The following is an 18387-nucleotide window of genomic DNA, read 5'->3' as shown; positions in this document are numbered from 1 at the left end:
AGTCAAATTATAGTCCATAAAATCTTGGCAAGAACACTCGCTGCAGTTCTTGGTCAGAAAAAACATAAAACATCAAACAAATTATTGGATCCATTCACTGAAACATTTGGGACTAGGATTTCATAAGCACCAGTCATATGAGTCAGTGACAAAAGATGCCCGACAATGTGCCAGGCCAGTACGCTTGCAATTCCATGTGGATACTCATTTGTAGCGCTTTTCCAACAAATTATTCTAAATGTCTACAATCAAAAGGTGACTCTTTGCATCAGTGTGCTGGAGACAGCCGTCCCCACAGAAACATGAAACTTGTTGGTTTAACAAAAACCGTATCACACACTGTGTCATAAAATCAAATATCAAGTCAGTCTTGGTTTCATTTACCCACCTTAAGGCTGGCTGTAAAAGTATCCAGTGTTTCAAAGGTTACCATCTCAAATTAGAGCTCACACACTTGGCAGCATTACTTCAAATTAAGAACCTTAACCTACGCACAGCTAACTTTGGTGTGCGCACTCATTTTATCTCAAAATATATTACGCTCCTGCTTACATAACCCTGCTGCCCCAACAATTCATAAATCATTTTCCTGCCTACGTGCAACGTAGTAGTTTTTTTTTTGTTTTGTTTTTTTTAAAAAGCAGAGCATCTCTGGTTAAAGCAATTCAGTTGGAAGAGCAAAACATTTAATTTTTTCAGATTCATCTCAAAAATGCATTTAAAAACCATTTTTCAATGTGTTAGCATTCAAGTGCTGCGTCACACAGCTGTTTGTGGTGCATGATGTCACAGTCCACCACCCATTACGGTTGCTTTGTCCACAGTCCTTTAAACAAGAAAGGCAAAACATATCAACCAGGTTATTTCCAGCAACTGAATCATTTGAATGTGCAGCATCAAATGTTTGATAACTAGTCAAGTCTGCACCATGCCAGTTCAGCAAAAGTTATTACTCTGTTGGACACTTCTCGCAGGTTGCAGAACAAATGTCCTCACACGTCACGCACGTTAGCAGCATTGAGTGCGGTGCAGGACAGGTTCAAGGTTCACATATCACCCCGCAGTGACCCGCTTTCTCTGAGTATGCATCTGCTTGACAGATCAGTGTCACCCGCAAATTGCACACATCTACCCCAATCATGGCACGCAACTGTCTTGGTTTTTTGCCTAGGCAAAATACAAACAGAAATGTTAGGATTTCATCAAAAGTACAATGTCATTGTTATTCACGTTAGGATGTCATCAAAAGTACAATATCAGTGTTATCCACCCCTTCCCTTAACACCACCCCCACCTTCAGAAGTCTCATCAGGTAACTACACACTTTATCATTGCTACTGCAATTATTTGTCACCCTTCTGTGTGTTACTGGGGGATTATTTACACTCAACCATACGGGGTGTAATTTCCTAGTCACAAACTCATTTGTGCAATACGATCATAGTTGGTCAATTGTACTTCAGACTGATCTGTGATTTTACAAAAGCCATATAATAAGTACCCAGGTCGCACTTCTCAATGGATCAATGCTTTTCTTTGTCACCAGAGCGATCGCGAATGCCAGGTGCCAACTTGCTTCCACTGTTTCATGATCTTGATTTAGGTTGCCCTGCTGGCATCACTCCATATTTCAAAGGTAAAGTCCTTCAGTCCAATACCGCCTGCAGTTGCACAAGCAGCTTTGTTTATTTTTCTCCATACAGCTAGTGTCTTTCAAGCCTCTGGTTTTCCACTTGTCATTTTCCCAAAGGGTGTCTGCTGATTTCTTGGGCCACCCCTTTGAGCGCGATAGTCTAAGTCAGTTTCTTTATTTGCTTCAACAAATCATTCATTCTTGCACTAAGCCGTGAGGCTTCTGGATCATGGCTAGTGTGCAGTGTTCATGTTATACTCAGTTCTGCATGTTGTTTCTTGCAAAACGGCTACCTTTGTCAATTTTGCTTCCATCTGGAACGCCATAATGTCTTTTACAGTTACTCCAGCCCAGGCAAGGTAGCTTGCATTTTTGCCAGCTGTGTATTTTCACTTCTCAAGGCGCCTAGAGGTTTCTTCTCCAGTGCACAGCGCTTTACTTCAGTTCACATCACATGGAGTACTGGGATGCAGCTTGCACGGCAATGTCTCTTGAAATGGGCAGCTGTCTTTTCTTAGCCCATTCACAGATGCAGTTTCCCCAAATGTTCAGATACGTGATGCGCCCAGTCTGCCATCTGCATGCAGCATTTCTTTTCCTTGCAGCGTTGATACTGGGCAAATTCTTTACTTCTGATCAGCTGTGTTATTGCATGCCAGTGTCAGAAAGCATGCGTACATCAGCATGTGTAAGGTAGATTGCGCTCTTTTTCATCTTCTCACTCACGGCAATTATAGATTAGTTTTGTTTCAGCATTCTGTCTTTGCACCCCCCTCCTCAGTCTTTGCTCACACTGACGGTGTCTCTCACAGGGGATGGAATGCAGGAATGTCATTGTTTATCCTGTGCACAAGGCAGCGCCATACGCACGCAGCCAGCTTATCTCTTTGCCTATAACTCTTAAGCTGGGGCGGCTTCAATGGAAGGCACTTGTTTCAGACAGTTCACCCAGATTAACTGTTTTCTGCACTGCTTCAGCAAGTCAGAAAAGCTCCCATATCTGCCAGCTTCTGTAAACACCATTTTACTGAACAGGAGCGTGGCATTCTGCTTTCCTGCCTTCCTCCAACAGTTATTTTTTTTCTTGTTTTTTTTTTCGCGCACCTCGCCCAAGACATTGCAAGTTATCTTCAAGGCACAAGCTCTGCACAGCAAGACTCTTATTTTCAAAAGAGGCACTTTTTCTTGTCATCAGATTCAACTCCATGTAATTTTGCAAATCGGCAAAGCGTCTTTTAGCCTGTTTGTGAAGCCAAATTGCAATGTGCGATCTTTCAAAAGAACCCGCAACCCACTGAATCTTTGTGCTGTCTTATCACACACAGATTTTCCATTCTGTTGTACCATTGACAGAATATAACCACTTATTTCAGTGCATTTAAAACATGTCATGTGTAGTGCAGCTCCCTGCATGTTTTCTGCAAGAGCAACCCACATTCTGTATTGCTTGTGGGCTGTTAATGTGTCAACAACATTTTTTCACCATGTATCACAGTCAACAGGTCACTATTTCCAAAACATACATCACTTATAACGCAACAGTACTTTGTCTTTTAGCAGCAAATCCATGGCATAGCGTGGGAAGCAGTCACATACTCTAGAGGCAATTTAGGGGCAGTTTAGAAAATATAAATTGTCTTTTCCCCCCCAAACCATTGCAAACTGATTCTGCAATTCCAAATCAATACACAAAAATCGAAAATCCAAATAACATTCACTCACTTTCTTTTTTAATTGAGTCTCTCACCCATTGTAAGCATGGCACAGCTAAAATGCAATGTAGCCATTTTCGTGTGTTTCCTTAAACAGAATGCACCACCAGCACATGGAATTTACAGTTGCCAAAAAACAAACCCTTTATGCTTTCAACACAGATGTTACTCTTTCTCCTAAACTCCGCTCATTCCCACATTATCTTCAGGAATGTCAACACTTCAAAAGCATACATTTATAAAGCGAACCTTCGCCTCCTTACATTACAGCCCCCCACTCGCTAGAACATTGGGGCTGGATCTCAATGTTTAAATCACTATTCACAATTTGCATGTCAAATCCTCACAACTATTTCCTGCCCTCATGACAGAATAGAGTGAGAACTCCATCTCACTTTGCAATCCAAATTACAACTTTAACTGGGGAAACCGCATGAAAAAAGTCTTTCCTAATTGAATATAAATCTTTCTTCACCATTCATTGGAGAGCTTTAAACATAGCCATTTTCCCACTTGTTTATCGCCTTGTGCTCCCTGGCTCCGTTCCCAAGCAGTAAGTCAGCCACGACTGATTTACTGAAGGGGAAAGTCTTAACGACACAAGCTATCGGCCGCAGCAAGCCGATACCAAAAATGCTGTCTATTTGATGTCTCAGAGCTGCAGTGAGACCACCAAGGAAATGCGACAGCCTGCTCCTCACTCTGCACTGTGTTCTCTCATACAATTTGTCATTTCACAGCAAGGCACTGCTCTGCACAAATCCCACCGCTGCCACCAAATGTCTTGAATGGGACCAGCCCTTGAGAGCAAAAATTACCCAAATCAGCCCAAAATACAGGTTCTATTGTGCCGAGCAGTGAACTCATGCTAGTGACAAATGACACCTTCAAAATGTTTACCATTTCTTAGAAAAAGCATAAACAGTAAAATTTAGCAGCATCTTGGGATTCAAGTTAGAGAAGATTACAAAACACAAAACTTAGAGAAATACAAAATATAGAGAAACATAGAACTTAGAGAAACATAGAGAAACACAGTCTTACGCCCCTTCAATCAGCGCTGGGAGACCCTGGCCCTCATAAACTAGCTGGTGCCAGCCCCGCTCAGATGACCGTGCTGCAGGGTGCCGACAGAGCATCAGGTTCCGGACAATCGATCTTGCTCGAACCAAGTCCACGGATCGATCTCCCACCTGATCCATGTGGGCATGCATTTTTGTAATCTCTTGCTGTCAGTCCATGACGCACAGTTCCAGAACTTTCCCTGTGCAAAAAATAGGCTTGCTCATGGAAAAACCCAACTCTCTCTGAGATGCTCCCTACTCGCTCCTACCCCTCCCTTGGAGCCCTCTCTGCGAATGCACTGGAATGTCCTTATCAGCGTGTGGGCAAGGCCGTACCAGGCCTTCTCAGGGAAACAGGATTTGTTTACGAAGCCATGCAGGGCTACAGTTAGAAAGGCAGAATATTCTAAGAGAAGCCGAGATGAATTAACCCCATGTGAGCAAGCTCTAAAAGGCATGCACTCATAGCTTAGTGTTCATAGCGCTTAAGATTGGCTATCTAAGCGCTATGTAGGTGCCATAATGCTCCAAACACTCCAATAATGTCTCTATTAGCTACAGAACTGGGGCCTCCTCCCTGCCTGTCTATCTACAATGCATAATGAGACCTACCACCCCTACTAGGCCTGCATATTCCTTGTAGCTCACTACTGCGTAATGGAGGTGCTACAACCGACTACTGTCAGCATTTAGCACATACTTTGAATAAACTATTGGCTTTCAGCGGCTAATGCTGTCATCTAAAGCCCTGATTGGCAAATTTGCATTTTGTGTATCACGACAGCCAGCCAGCCCGCCCTAAGGCCCAGCATTAGTTGGCAAATCAGAGCCTACAAAGGTGTTAGTTTGGCCATGAAAGGGGACAGCAATACCCTTGGGGAGGCAGTGGACCACCCAGCCTCCCAACACAATCTCGCCAACAGTGTTGCAGGAGGGCCAGCAGGCACCAAAGAAATGTTAACGCAATGTTTTAACTCTTTCCAGGAGAAGCTGGCTGCAACATTTCAAGAGCAAATGGCCTCACTCGGGGGACCTGAAGCAATTGATAAAGGAGATCAAAGGGGAATTGGCGAGGGTGGAGGCCTGGATGGACGCAGTAGAAAGGGCCTTACAGGAAGTGGCGGAGGGCATGAGGAAGGACGTCCTGGAATGCTTGGCGAAGGTAACTTAGAAATCCAATGAGAAGGTCTAGAGAACTGATCCCGCCAATTGCATTCGCATTAAAAACCTTCCCGAGGACTGAGCTGACAAAGACCTGGAGGTCACGGTGCAGTAATTATTCAGGGATCTCTTGGATGAAGCCTCGAATGACGCAATCCAATTTGACAGAATTCACCACAGTGGACCAAGCATGCGCGGCCGGGGTCAAGACCAAGGGACGTCGTGGTGGATCTGGCTTTGTAACCCGTAAAGTAAGAAATACTGAAGGCTAGGCAATTCGTATTAATCGTAAGGAAGTCCAGCTGTTTCACGATATCTCCCAGATTACATTTCAGAAAAGAAGGGAAATGGGACCAGTAGTAAGGTTCCTGATACAGAAGCAGATCAAGTGCAGATGGACCTTCCCCTTTGGCTTGCTCTTTTCCTGGGAGGGCAAGCCGGACCGAATCACCATAGTAGAAGGGGGACTTGGCTTTCTCCACATGAAAGAAGGGAAAATTGGAGAAGGCCCTGGAGCCTGGAAGAGTTCACCCAGGAGGAAGAGTGTGATTGACTGTGCAGAGGAGACCCCTACTTGGCAGGGGTAGCGTGCCACAGCTGTTGCAGAAATAATTTACACCGTCTGGGCAGGGAGCTGGGATGGGGGAGGTCGGTGTTACTAGGATAAGGAATAGGGTGAGGGCAGCAGGGCGGGGAAATAATTTGTTGGGGCAGCGGATGCAGGGCAGATGAAGTAGTTTGCGAGATTAGCTGGAGGATCACAGGAGCCTGTTACGTTCTTAAGGCGTTACTTGTTTCCACAGAGGGTTTTAGGATACCCTCACCATGCAGGTGGGATAGGGTGGACTTTCCTAGGGCATAGGCCCTGGGTCCTGTAGGGACTATGGCCATATCCCAGGGGTTGTTCGTTTATGTTTGGTTCAGGGGGGAAAATTAAGGGTATTGGGGATGGGTGGGCGTGAGGGTGGGAAGGGTCCACAGTTAACCTCTCAGCAAGAATGTTTGTCCTACATTTTGAGAGACCAAGGGAGAGGAACAGTCACCTTCCACGGTTTAGCATATGACCAGGCAGAGATTATAGCACTACTGGAAATGTAATGTAATTGTCATTTGTATAGTGCCTTGCACCATTGATATGCTCCCAACGTGCTGCAGTTTGATCACCATTGAGGGACAGAAGTCCATGTTTGGGAAATTGGAGAGTTATAGAATGCGTGTGTGCATTTTAGCCAATACGAAGATGGGTATGGGTGGCCGAGTCCCTACTATTCACCCATGTTGAGCAGGCAAGTAGACTGGTGCAGAGAGGGAGTCTGGAGAGTATGCGAGAGAGACATTATGTGTGCAGCTAGACCGAATTGTAATTGTAGGGATAGCTGAATTGGCATCCAAGTCGAAAAACCGAATCCCAAAATCCTGAGTTCCAAAATTGCAAAGTCCACTTGTTCGCATTTTGTAACTCGCGCTTTTGGGATTTTAGTTGTTCGAATGCACAGCAGGGGACAATGTACATGGAAGACACCCCAGCAGCCCTTAATACCGAACTAGGAGAGCAGGGGACAACACCTGCCACCCTTGTTTGGTATTATGGGCTTCTGTCTTTTTTACCATGCTGAATGCGCACCAAATGCGCATTCATCCTTTTTGATCCGACCTTTTCGGCCGAACTGAATTCTAATGTGTTGTGCAGTGTGTCTTAGAGTAGTACATGTAGTGGATAGGTACAATACATGTGCTATCCTAAAAAAATGCATCTAAAGTGCAATACAGTGACTACACTCAAATTCCATTTAGGTGCAATGCGTTGGCTACCCTCAAAAATGTCATTTAGATGCAATACATTGGTTGGCTCTGGAGCGAAGTCAGATGTCGAACCGAGACAAGAATCGCATGGTGGTGATAAGGTAATGGGTAGTGGCAAGATTTAGGAAGTGCAGCGGTGGCTGTTCTTCCCACCACCTCCCCAATTTCTACCACCATACCTGTTTGTAGCAGTAGATGGCGTCCACAGCGAGCAGGGCAAACAGGGATGGGAGCTGTCCTTTGCCTCTGGCCTTTAGCCGGCTGTCCAGGCAAGGCTTCCCTGGGAGGTTCACTGATGAGAAACTACCGGTCACGTGCAGAGAAACACTGCCCATTCAGGCAGGGGAGTGGGAGGGTTGGGAGGGGTGAACAATGGAGGGTCTGGGAGGTGGCTGGAAGAGGTGAGCAGGGTGGGAAATGGCAGAGCAAGGCCCTGTATGGTACGGGGCAAATGGACAGAGCCTGAGCCTACCACAAGGATGGGTACTCTGCTGCAAGTTCAGATCGAAAAGCACATTAGGAAAGTGGAGAGGGTGCTCCTCGGAGGGTACTCTCAAATCTCCCAAGCAACAGCGATGGACAAGATGTCTGGGGTTATGTTGGCATTCAGCAATAACCTAAGGGTAGCAAAACAGAGGTGTAAGGAAGACAAAAAAGGGTGCTTCCTTTTCGTAAACGCTGTAATAGAGGGCAGAAAGCTAACAGTGGCTAATGTGAAGGCCCCGAATGTGGGCCAAGATGGTTTTCTTGGGGAGGTCCTTTCTCAATTAGAGGAATTTGCAATGGGGACGTTATATTGTTGGGAGATGTCAACATGGCATGGGACCCTGTGAAAGATAGGAATAGGTTAACCATACTTGGCAGTAAGGCCCCATCCAAAGGTTTACAAAGTAATATGGAACAAATGAATCTCTGGTACGTGGAGGGTGTGGCACCCTGTGGAACATGGGTACACGTTTTATTCCCATGTGCACGGCTCTCACTCTAGAATTGACTTTGTGGCTCTGGGTACAGCTAGTGGGGTGGGTAGAGGGAATTGAAGTGGGTGTGATAGCGTTATCCGATCACACCCACATTACTATCTGTCTGCGCTGGCAGCGCTGGCAAAGGGCCAAATAAAACCTTTTGTAGTTGGTGCTTCCCCACTGATTTGCTAAAGAATATGACCACTGTAGAAGAAATCAAGGCTAAAATGAGGGATTTCATTGAGAATAATCTGCCCTATTTAACCTCAGAGACAACATCAAGGGATGTATTTAAAGCAGTCCTGAAGGGGGAATTAATTGCCCTGAAGCCACACAGAGTGAGGCAGAAAGGGCAGCTCGAGGCGGATTTGGAGGAGGAGGTTAGAATACGCATGTTCGAGTTGGAAAATAACTTGACGATAGCAAACGTAAGTGGGTACAGGGCCGCTCTGGGTCAACTCGACATACTGCAAATTAGAGGGGCTGAACAAACCCCTCTATACTGTAGGCAAAAATATTATGTTAAGTCTAATACATTATTAGCAAACATGTTAAGGGGTCAGGTGACCGTCGGGACTATTGAAGCAGTTAAGGACTCAGAGAGGAATTTGATTGCTTAGAATGGTCAAATAGCACGTTTTACGCCTCCCTCTTATAGATCAGATGCCCTTCCTGAAGCCCTGCAGATACATTACCTGAATCGCCTATCCTTACTAAAGATATCAGTGATGGATAGGGAACGTCTGGAAGCGGGAATCCCCCTGGAGGTGGTGACCGAGGTTTTCAAAAGTATTCCTGCAAATAAGCCACTGGGTCCCAACGGCTTTCCCACCATCTTTTATAAAATGTTTTAACTGCAGTTGGTTCCGATATTAACTGCCCTTTTCAATTCGTTCAGAACAGAAGGAAGAATTGCTGCCTTGATGGAGGAGGCCAAGGTGGTACTACTTCCTAAACCTAATAAAGACTGTGTGGACTGTACTGCCCAATTACATTATTTAACATTGATGCTTTCACAAACCAGGCAGACCCAGAGTCCCCTACCTCCCACCCACATTCTTTACAGTTGTCGAAAGAGATGATGCAGAACACTAAGCAGATATGAAGCGATGCCCATCGCCATGTGGGTTGTGGGGACAGGGCTACCCTTGTTCAGCCACTATGGAATAACACCTATGTCCCAGAAGTGGCTAAGATCGGTAGACTCGGGGTCTGGGAGAGATTTAAGGTATGGCATCTGGGAGATGTAGTGAGTGGGGGGTAGGGGTGGGGCGTGTATCCGTTTCCTGGCGCTGTGTGACAAATTCAGCTTGCCAAAGACTGAGAGATCACGATTTCACATGCCCTATCGGCCCAGTTCCAGACACTTTGTGATGTGCCAGCCTGCTCCCTGATAGAGGCAAATCTTTTCCCGGAGCGCATAAGTACGAAGGTTATCTCTACCCTATACCAGGTCCTCACTGCATTTGCCACAAAAGACTTGGTGAGCCTTTAGACATGGTGGGAACAGGATCTCGGCCCGTTGGAACCGGAGGACTGGGTGGAGGCCCTATTGTTCCCAGGGTGAATTGGTATCTCGGCCTGTATAAGACTGATGCAACTTAAAGTGCTAAATAGGGTCTATTATTCTCGTACTGCCTTGTTCAGATGGGGTCGGGCGGATCATGCTGAATGTCTCAGGTGTGTGGGTGCCGAGGGCACATTTTTCATATTCTCTGAGAATGCCCACAGGTCCGCAGCTTCTGGCAGAAGTCTCTGAATAAGGTCCACTCTGTCTCGGGATTGAGGATACTTGGGGATCAGGACTACTGCTTTTGGGGCTGTGGGAAGAAACTGGCCTCACCATGTTTAAGAAACTGTGTCACGGCCGTTGGACTGATGAAACTAACACTTGCAGCACAATGGGAGGCAGCAGACCGCTCGTGATGGAGAAGAGAATGTATAATGCATGGGATTGTCCCGGGAAATGGGGGAAGATTTAGGGAAAGTGGGGAGGCGGGGGGAAGATGCACTTGCAAACAGGAATACTTGGTGCTGCTCCGGACATTTGATCTTTGACAGTACTTGCCCTTGCACTTGATTTGTTTATCCAATCGTGTTTCTGTGTTATGTCTGGTTTTTATAATTCATTGTTTCTTCATTTCTTTGTATGCAAAATAATAAAGTGTTTTTAAAAAAATGCTGCTAAAATCTACACAAAAATCCCAGCCAATAGATTAGACCCACTACTCCCAAAACATATTGCCCCCAACCAATCAGGTTTTGTGCGGCAACGCCAAACTGTTGATAACATAAGGAGGGTAGCACATTTGATCAGAAAAGTATTAAAGGGCCTTCGATCGGGTTGCATGATCTTTCCTTTTTGCAACATTAGCACACCTAGACTTTGGGGAGGCCTTTCGGAGTATGGTAGGGGTGTGCTACCGAGACCCATAGATGCGTTGGCCTACTGATCAGTGGGAATCTTTCTGAGCAGATTAGGCTCTACAGGGGAACCAAGCAGGGACACACGCTCTCGCTGCTACTCTTTGTTATATATTTGGAGCTGCACATCTCCCATATCCGAGCAGATGAGGCGATACAGGGAATTGCGTTTGGAGGGGAAATGCACAAGATCTCAGCATTTGTAGTGTATCTGTTGCTGACATTCACCAGTCCTATCTGCCGCCGGCAATACGCACCCTGGAGGTTTACCGGGAAGTGGCAGGCTTGACGATATCTCTGAGCAAGTCAGCGACACTCAATGTCTCCATTCATGGGGAGAGATTGAGGCTGGCTTGGGAAGCCTCTCCCTTCATTTGCAAGCCGAAGGGGATACCTTATCTGGGAGTTATGTTAACAGGGAATCTCAAATCCTTCTATGGGAACACTTTAGAACCCTGCTGGAGCAGAGTGAAACAGAACTTTTTGAGTTGGAGCCCACTTCAATATCTTGGTTAGGGAGAATAGCAATGATCAAAATGGTGACCCTATCTAGGATCTTATCTTAGCCAGGCTTTACCTGTTAGGGTACCGCCCGTGTTCTTGAAGTGATTGAATAGGCTACTATATGAGTTTGTGTGGAATGGGAAGAAACCCTGAGTAGCCCTTAAGGTTCTAATGGCTCCTAGGGGGGCTTTGCACTCCTAAACATCTGGAAGTACTATGATGCGGCTCAGATTCAGGTCATTAGGGAGTGGCTCACAATGGACAAGACAAAGATTTGGGTAAGGAAGGACAGGGCAGTGGTGGGATCCCAGCTGTGCAGTGGTGGGATCCCAGTTGAACAAAGTCCTGTGGTTGCATTAACACCAAAGGCCGGAAAATATGCATCTTAGTCATATCACAGGGTTAGTAGAAGATAAATGGGACTTATTGGTCAATTAAGAAGGGATTACCTCTTTCCCATTCACCCTGAACCTCTGTAACACACACCTTGCACCTGGGATGGCAGAAAGGGTGTTTAAAGCATGAATGTTGGTGGGATGTAGCAAGGTCAGGGATCTCTGTCAGGGGGAAGAGTGGAAAACATTCAAGGTATGTCGGGAGGAGTTCGACCTTACGGATAGGGAAAGATTTTGGTGCCAACAGCTTTGGCATTGGCTGTCAGCCCCGGCAATAAAACATGCGGCAACCAGACCCTCTACTCCATTTGAAGTCTTTGTGGTTTCACAGTCCAAGATCCAGGAATCTGATTTCTACACTTTGCAATATTGTTACTGAAAGGTCCAGCAGTGGTCCGATGTTTGGTTGGGAGCAGGTACTTGATAGATCCATCCCTCGGGAGCATTGGGAGTTTCTGTGGAGGAATATTAGAGGTTGACCAGAGGACCCTGGCGAAGCCCCACAAAACGAACCCCTATGAAACGAACCCCTTTTCAGAGCTTTTACGTTGCTTCTCCTCGAGGCAAATTTGATGATTGCACAAAGGTGGAAGTCTTAAGGAGGCTCCTTCCGAACATGATTGGGTACAACAAGTCTGGAGGGGTCTGTGGCAGAATGGGTCACATACTCCATCCAAATGGAATGGGCAAAGTTTAGTCCGGACTGGGTGTCCACAAACTTTGAAATTGTTGAACCTACATTAGGAGGGGGAGATTAAGTCGGGGTGAGATTTCTTGGGGGAACTTTGGCTGACCTGGATGGTGAGGGGGGGTGGGAGGTTGGGAGGACCCGGGCGGGGAGGGAGAAAAATGGGGGGCAGAGGGGTTTGGTGGGTTGGGTTTTTGGTTTACGATTTGTATTTGGAAAAAACAATAAAAATGCTTTTAAAACAATTTAAAAAAAAGGAATTGGCTGGCCGGGCAAACGCTGTTTGAACAAGCTCCTTTATATAGTAGGGCTGCTTGTGAAAGTCCTGAAGATGTCGGAGGAAGCAAAGGAGAGCAGTAACCAGTGGACCCACATTTGTTGACAGGTTGGTCTCATATAGCCACTTGCCTGCTGGGAAAATCCAACTGCGCCATGTAGGCAGAGAGGAGATTCATTCTAGTTAAGATTGATCTGAAACTGATGAGAATGAATATTCTGGAGTTTGACCTGGTGTACAAAGTATAGAGATGCCAATGCAAACAAGCCGCCAAACCTCCAGGAATGCCTGATGCACACTCTGGCCCCTCATGCATCCAACATTACATTGTGTACTAACTTACTATTCTCCAAATCTGCCTTGTAAACACAACCCAATCAACACTTTAGGACACCTAACAGGACTGGGTTGGTCCTTGGTCTGCTGTTGGGAGATAACAGTGGTGACTGATATTTTTAGGGGCTACATTGGCGGACACTCGTTTCTATTGGTTGATTGTGGCTGTGACGGCTATTAAGCAATCATGGCGAGCTCTAGTCTTCTATTGGTTGAGAGTGGTGGTCATTAGTCCCTTAGTGAGAAAGTGCCAGTTATTGGTTGCTGAGTAACCTCTGCCTAATCTGGTCAATTATGAATGGTGGTCTTCACTGCTGTGCTGTTGTGAGCAGCGTTCACAGATGTCCATTTGTGCTACCGGTATGGTTTTCCGGTCAGTTATTGTGACATTTGGGGTCTTATGTTGGACGATAGTACTGGTTGGATCTTAAGCAGCAGTTGCTGTCACTAATCTGCTCTTTGGTGATCTTGCCTGTTACATGTCTGCTACAGGGCAATAGTGGCCTTTAATGGACAACCATTTGTTGACCGCCAACACGGGTTTGCTATTCGATGACTGTGGTTTTTCGTTTCTCTTCTTTCGGCAAGAGTTGTGGTCTCTGTTCTTCTATTGGATGACATGGTGGTCACTGGTCTACTATTGGGTATTGCGTGTCGATTCGGGGAATACACTTGTAGTCATTGTTCTATTATTGAGTGGCAATGACTGTCCGTAGTCTATGGTTGGTTAACACTAGCTTTCCTGTGCCTGCTCTTGGTTGTCAGTGGCCTCACTGAACTGCTGTTTGGCAACAATGGTGGTCATTGGTCTGTTAAGTGACAGTGGTTGTCCTAGTGTTGGGTGAACGTGGTTATCACTGTCTGCATTTGTTTGGTAAAAGAATGTTTGCTGAATGAGTATTTGTACAGTGCCTAGACCTTCTGTGCATTTATATTTTAGAAGGTGAAATGCCTGAATATTGACTGCATAGAACTGTTTTCACAGAACTGCTCATCCGTTAAGAAAACATTTCATGACCTGTGGGGAAACGATGGCAACAATAACAGAAACCAAATCTGCACTGAGCACCACAGCAGCACAAACCGGCCCTGTGAAAAATCCAAGTCCCAAGAAAGCCAAGAAAAAGAAGTATTGGAAACATACTGTGAAGGAGGTGCCTAAAGTACAGGGTGGATCTAAAGCAATCATCCTGCCTCCAAAAGCTCCTCAAGAGTTTTCTTCCAACTGGAAGGCCTTACAAGAGGTATGAAGAGTTATCCTTTGATTCAGAGTTCTTAAAGTTTCAATTGTTTGGCATACGTTTTGTGTAGAAAACCTACTCCTTTTTGTGTTTATTTATTTTTATTTTTTTATCCCAGCTTATTCCACTTTCTTGAGATTTCACATTAATTTTATGTTTAAACTGGTTAAAAAGTCACCATAGAATAACCAGGAAAAATGTGTCCTTCCAGAATTTAGTCCATAGGGGGAACATATAGTGGACGTTACTTGCTGAATCTCAACACACATTAATAGGTCTTGAATGGAAAGCTGCATTGTTTTAAACTGCATCTCAAGCCACTCCTGCTAATGTGTGGCTGTATGTATAGGAATCTGAAGCTTAGTGAGAGACTAGTACCAGGTTTGTTGGCATAGCTTTCAGGTGGACAGACTATATGTTTCGACTCCTGTTTGAGCTTTGCTAGCAGAGGTTACCCCCATCCTGAGATCAGATTAAAAGGGGGTGGTAACTTCCAGTGTTTGTTTCTTTTATAATACAATGAATCCATGCTTGAGATCCTAGTTACTCGGAGTAGTGCATCTTGTTTGGGTAGCCCATGTCTCCTTTCATGTAAACTCCTGGAATAGATGTATCCTACTGAGCATTTCTTGCAAAGCACTTGAAAGGCAATGGAAACCTGTTTGCAAACCCCTTTCTTCTATAGTTACTCAGTCCCATGCTCGCGATGATTTTGGCAACCTAGGGTATGGTGGGTGGCATTATTTTATATTCGGGCAGCCCCTTTTGCCAGCCCAAAAGTGACTATTGTAAGCAAATCAAAAGGTGCTTACTTGTAGTGTTAGTTCTCCAGCAGTGGTATCTTTTCTAGATTCGTATGTTCATTGAATACTCCCTAATGTCGAAGTCAAAATCCCCTCACTAAAAAATGAAAGCCATTCCAATTGTAGGGAAGTAACTCTAATTTTTCCAATATTTAATCTTTTATAGTTTTGCATGCTTATTGAATAAAAGAGTAGCAAGCAATGCATACCCGGAAAGAATAAATGCCCGGGAAAGAGACTGAGGTTGTCTTCTCTTGTAGGTTTCTCAAGGCAGCCTGCCTCACCACAGATATGGCATCCTTGTCCAGGCAGTAGTCCTTGGAAAACAACATCTTGGTAATTTAGGGATTGAAATTATAAACAGGAGCTAAAAGCAGCTCCTGTGTATTGTGAGGGTGTAGAGGAAGGAGACTGACAAGGAGGGGTCATGTTTAGGACTACAAACGTTTATTTATCAAAGAAAAACCTCTCTCTCTCCCTACTTCTAAGGGCTTGCCCTGCCTAAACCTAGGAAAACCTTTGGGGACTGTTTGAATGGTTGTCCAAAACATTAATAGGTTCTCGCTCCTCTGTCAGAAACCTAGCAATCTATCCCTAACACTGAAACCAAAAGTCCTTAAGAAAAGTAAAGTTCCTTCACCAGGAGAATTACTTCCTTCTCCTGGCATCTTGCTTCTGTTCATGATATAGTACCCAGCGAGGGACAGTCCTGTCTCATGCTGCGATATGATTGTTCCTCGCCCGCTGTCATGATCTCTGCTTCCAAAAGGTCAGGACTTACCCAACTCCCTTGGAAGCAGACCCATAACCCAGGTTCCGAGTGCCAACCAGTCCCAATTGGGACCTTTTGGACCCTGTCCTGGCGCCAGTGGCACCAGGCTCATAAATATGCCCAGTCCCAGCGCTGGAAGCGCCGGGCTCATAATGCTTGGGTGGACTTACCTGCAGCAGACCATGCTGCTTACTTACCTGCCAGTTGAGCCTCTAATCCTCTTCTGTTTGGGACTACTTTTCCTGTTGGGTGGGGCAGGAGCCACTCCCTAGGTTCAGAACACTGGAACTCTTCTGGAAAGCAGGAACTCTTTTCTTACCTAGGCGAGGCTGTGGAAGGAGACACCTAAGCACTACAGGAGGCTATTTAAACCACACCCGATGGATGAATCTTGCTTTGCGTTATTCTGCATCCTCTGCAGCAGAACGCTCATCGTGTCTTCTGCATCTGATCCTGGGCCTAAGGGAAAAAGGCTTACCATCCTGAATCCAGTCTTCAGCAACACCTATAAAGACAAGAAAGAACAGGTTAGCAATACGGTCTTCAGTGACAGCGCTTCTCTTACCTGGTCCATCGGCTGTCACCAACGCCTCGCGCTGCATTCCGGCATCTGAAAGACAAAGGCTTACCAACTCTTCGCACGCTCCGGAGGCCTTCGGCGCTGCATCCCGCATCTGAAAGACAAAAGAAGGTGCGTTTAAAGACAATGGGTAACTTTATTACTCACGTGCCATTACTCCTTCCCACGCCGAACCCAGTGGGTATTCCGGCACCCTTCAGCAGCTCCGAACTTGTACCTGCAAGATAAAAGGACAGTTAGAGCGCATCGTGAAGCAGGCAACAAGCGCTTACTTACGTGCTTCCAGGCGCTTCTATTCCTCACACGGGTTCCATCCTCAACTCACTTCAGCCCGTCATCCGCCATCGCCGGAACCCTGCAAGACAAGAGACATCATTACAAAAGACTTTTAAAGACATTTGAAATACTTGGAACTTACCGTTCGTGCAGTAAACGACGGACAGCAGTCCTCTGGGGTCAAGAGGCCTGCACCCTTATATCCAGTGAAGAAACTGGTTTCGGCACCCTGCCCCGAGGCAGATGGAGAGCTCGGCGTTCACTTACCCAAGGTGAGAGCGTTAACCTTTGGGGTTCTACAGGAGAAGAGAAAGGGAAGAGGAGAGAGACACCCAATAACCCCAGTTCATTAATCCCGTATTTTCTATCCGCAGACATCTTACTCTTCGAGTCAGACATACAGTGCACAGAGGTCCAGCCCAAAGAGCCAACCGTGTGTTACACATCACCTTTGAAGATACGGTATTCGCCCAGTCAAGACCGGGCCTCTGCGGGAATCAGGTGAGCGTTACAGAACGCAAAGCCTACCGCAAAACTCCCGCCCAGGCGCTATGGAAACCTCGGATACCGACCAGCTAGCCCGGTTACTTGGGGAACTAAGAGCAGAAGTGCATGCAGCCCGTCAGGAAACAAACGCTCTAAGAAGGGAACTGATTATTTCCAAGGAGCGAACAGACGATCTCGCTAGACAATTGCTACAGTCACAAGCCGGACAGACCCCATTACCCGCATCAGGGGCACATCTTCCTTCAACATCCTCTATGAATCCAGTGCAAATCAACCTACCTGGGAATGTACCTCTGGCTCCGCCCGAACGATTTTCTGGTGACCCAAAGAGGTTTGCAGTATTTATTAATCAGTGCCGGTTGCATTTCTCATGCCGGCCAGCAGCCTTTCCAACTGATCAAGCTAAAGTAGCTTTCCTGCTTTCGTACCTTAGTGGCAATGCGGCAGACTGGTCGATCCCTCTAGTTAATCAAGATGATCCGGTTCTCCATGATTTTCAGGCCTTTCAGCTCAGTATGGAAAAACTGTTCGCAAGACATTCACAGGGGCAGGCCTTGGACAATGAGCTTCTTTCATTGCGACAGGGTAATCAAGACCTTTTGGCTTATATTGCGTCTTTCAACAGACTGATAGTGGAAACTCAATGGCCTGAGGACAAAAGGATTACGCTGTTTTATAGAGGTCTACGTGGAGAGCTCAAAGATGTGTTAGCCCAAGTAGTGAATCCCCCGCAAGACTGTTCGGACTATATAGACTTAGTCGTTCAAATAGATCACAGACTGCAGAACAGGAAGGCCGATCGTTCCAAGTTTGATGCTCGAGTATTTTCCAAACCACCAACTCCTTCCAAAGGAGTAGACTCCGGGGAACCCATGCAAATAGGGGGCCTGAAAGGACCACTAACACAGAAGGAGCGGGAAAGGAGAAAACAGTTGCAATTATGCCTCTATTGCGGAAACTCGGGGCACTTTCTTCGAGACTGTTCGGTGAAACCAGCCAAGAAGGCAGTAGGAGCTGCAGTTACCAAGGTCACAAACTCTGAGCAGGGAAACGACCTCGCCCGACAAGAATAGAGGTCCTCTTGCCGAGCGTTAAAACCAGTTCCGTGACCTCGCATTTCGTGATACCTATGGTCCTCATTAGCCCTGATCATCCGGATCGATTACATGCGATTGAAGCTTACGTCGACAGCGGTGCCATCGGCAATTATGTGGATCATGAAATGGTTTTGAGGATGAATCTAACT

General features: G+C 46.0%; 1 protein-coding gene across 3 annotated transcripts in view; it reads left to right on the top strand.

The window, feature by feature from the left end:
* The window catches only part of REXO4 (REX4 homolog, 3'-5' exonuclease), a 185864-nt gene that overhangs the window by 93559 nt on the left and 73918 nt on the right, over positions 1-18387 (top strand). For all 3 annotated transcript variants that reach the window (XM_069609354.1, XM_069609353.1, XM_069609355.1), the window contains exon 2: positions 13948-14206. In XM_069609354.1, the coding sequence (XP_069465455.1) occupies positions 13976-14206 (231 nt within the window). In that variant the 5' untranslated portion in view covers positions 13948-13975. The remainder of the gene's footprint in view (positions 1-13947; positions 14207-18387) is intronic.

The sequence above is a fragment of the Ambystoma mexicanum genome, chromosome 8 (genome assembly GCF_040938575.1).
Source record: "Ambystoma mexicanum isolate Mex_15411 chromosome 8, UKY_AmexF1_1, whole genome shotgun sequence".
In the NCBI taxonomy this organism is placed as follows: domain Eukaryota; kingdom Metazoa; phylum Chordata; class Amphibia; order Caudata; family Ambystomatidae; genus Ambystoma; species Ambystoma mexicanum.
Note: the sequence above shows the minus strand (reverse complement) of the source record. Positions and strands in the feature narration are given on the sequence as shown.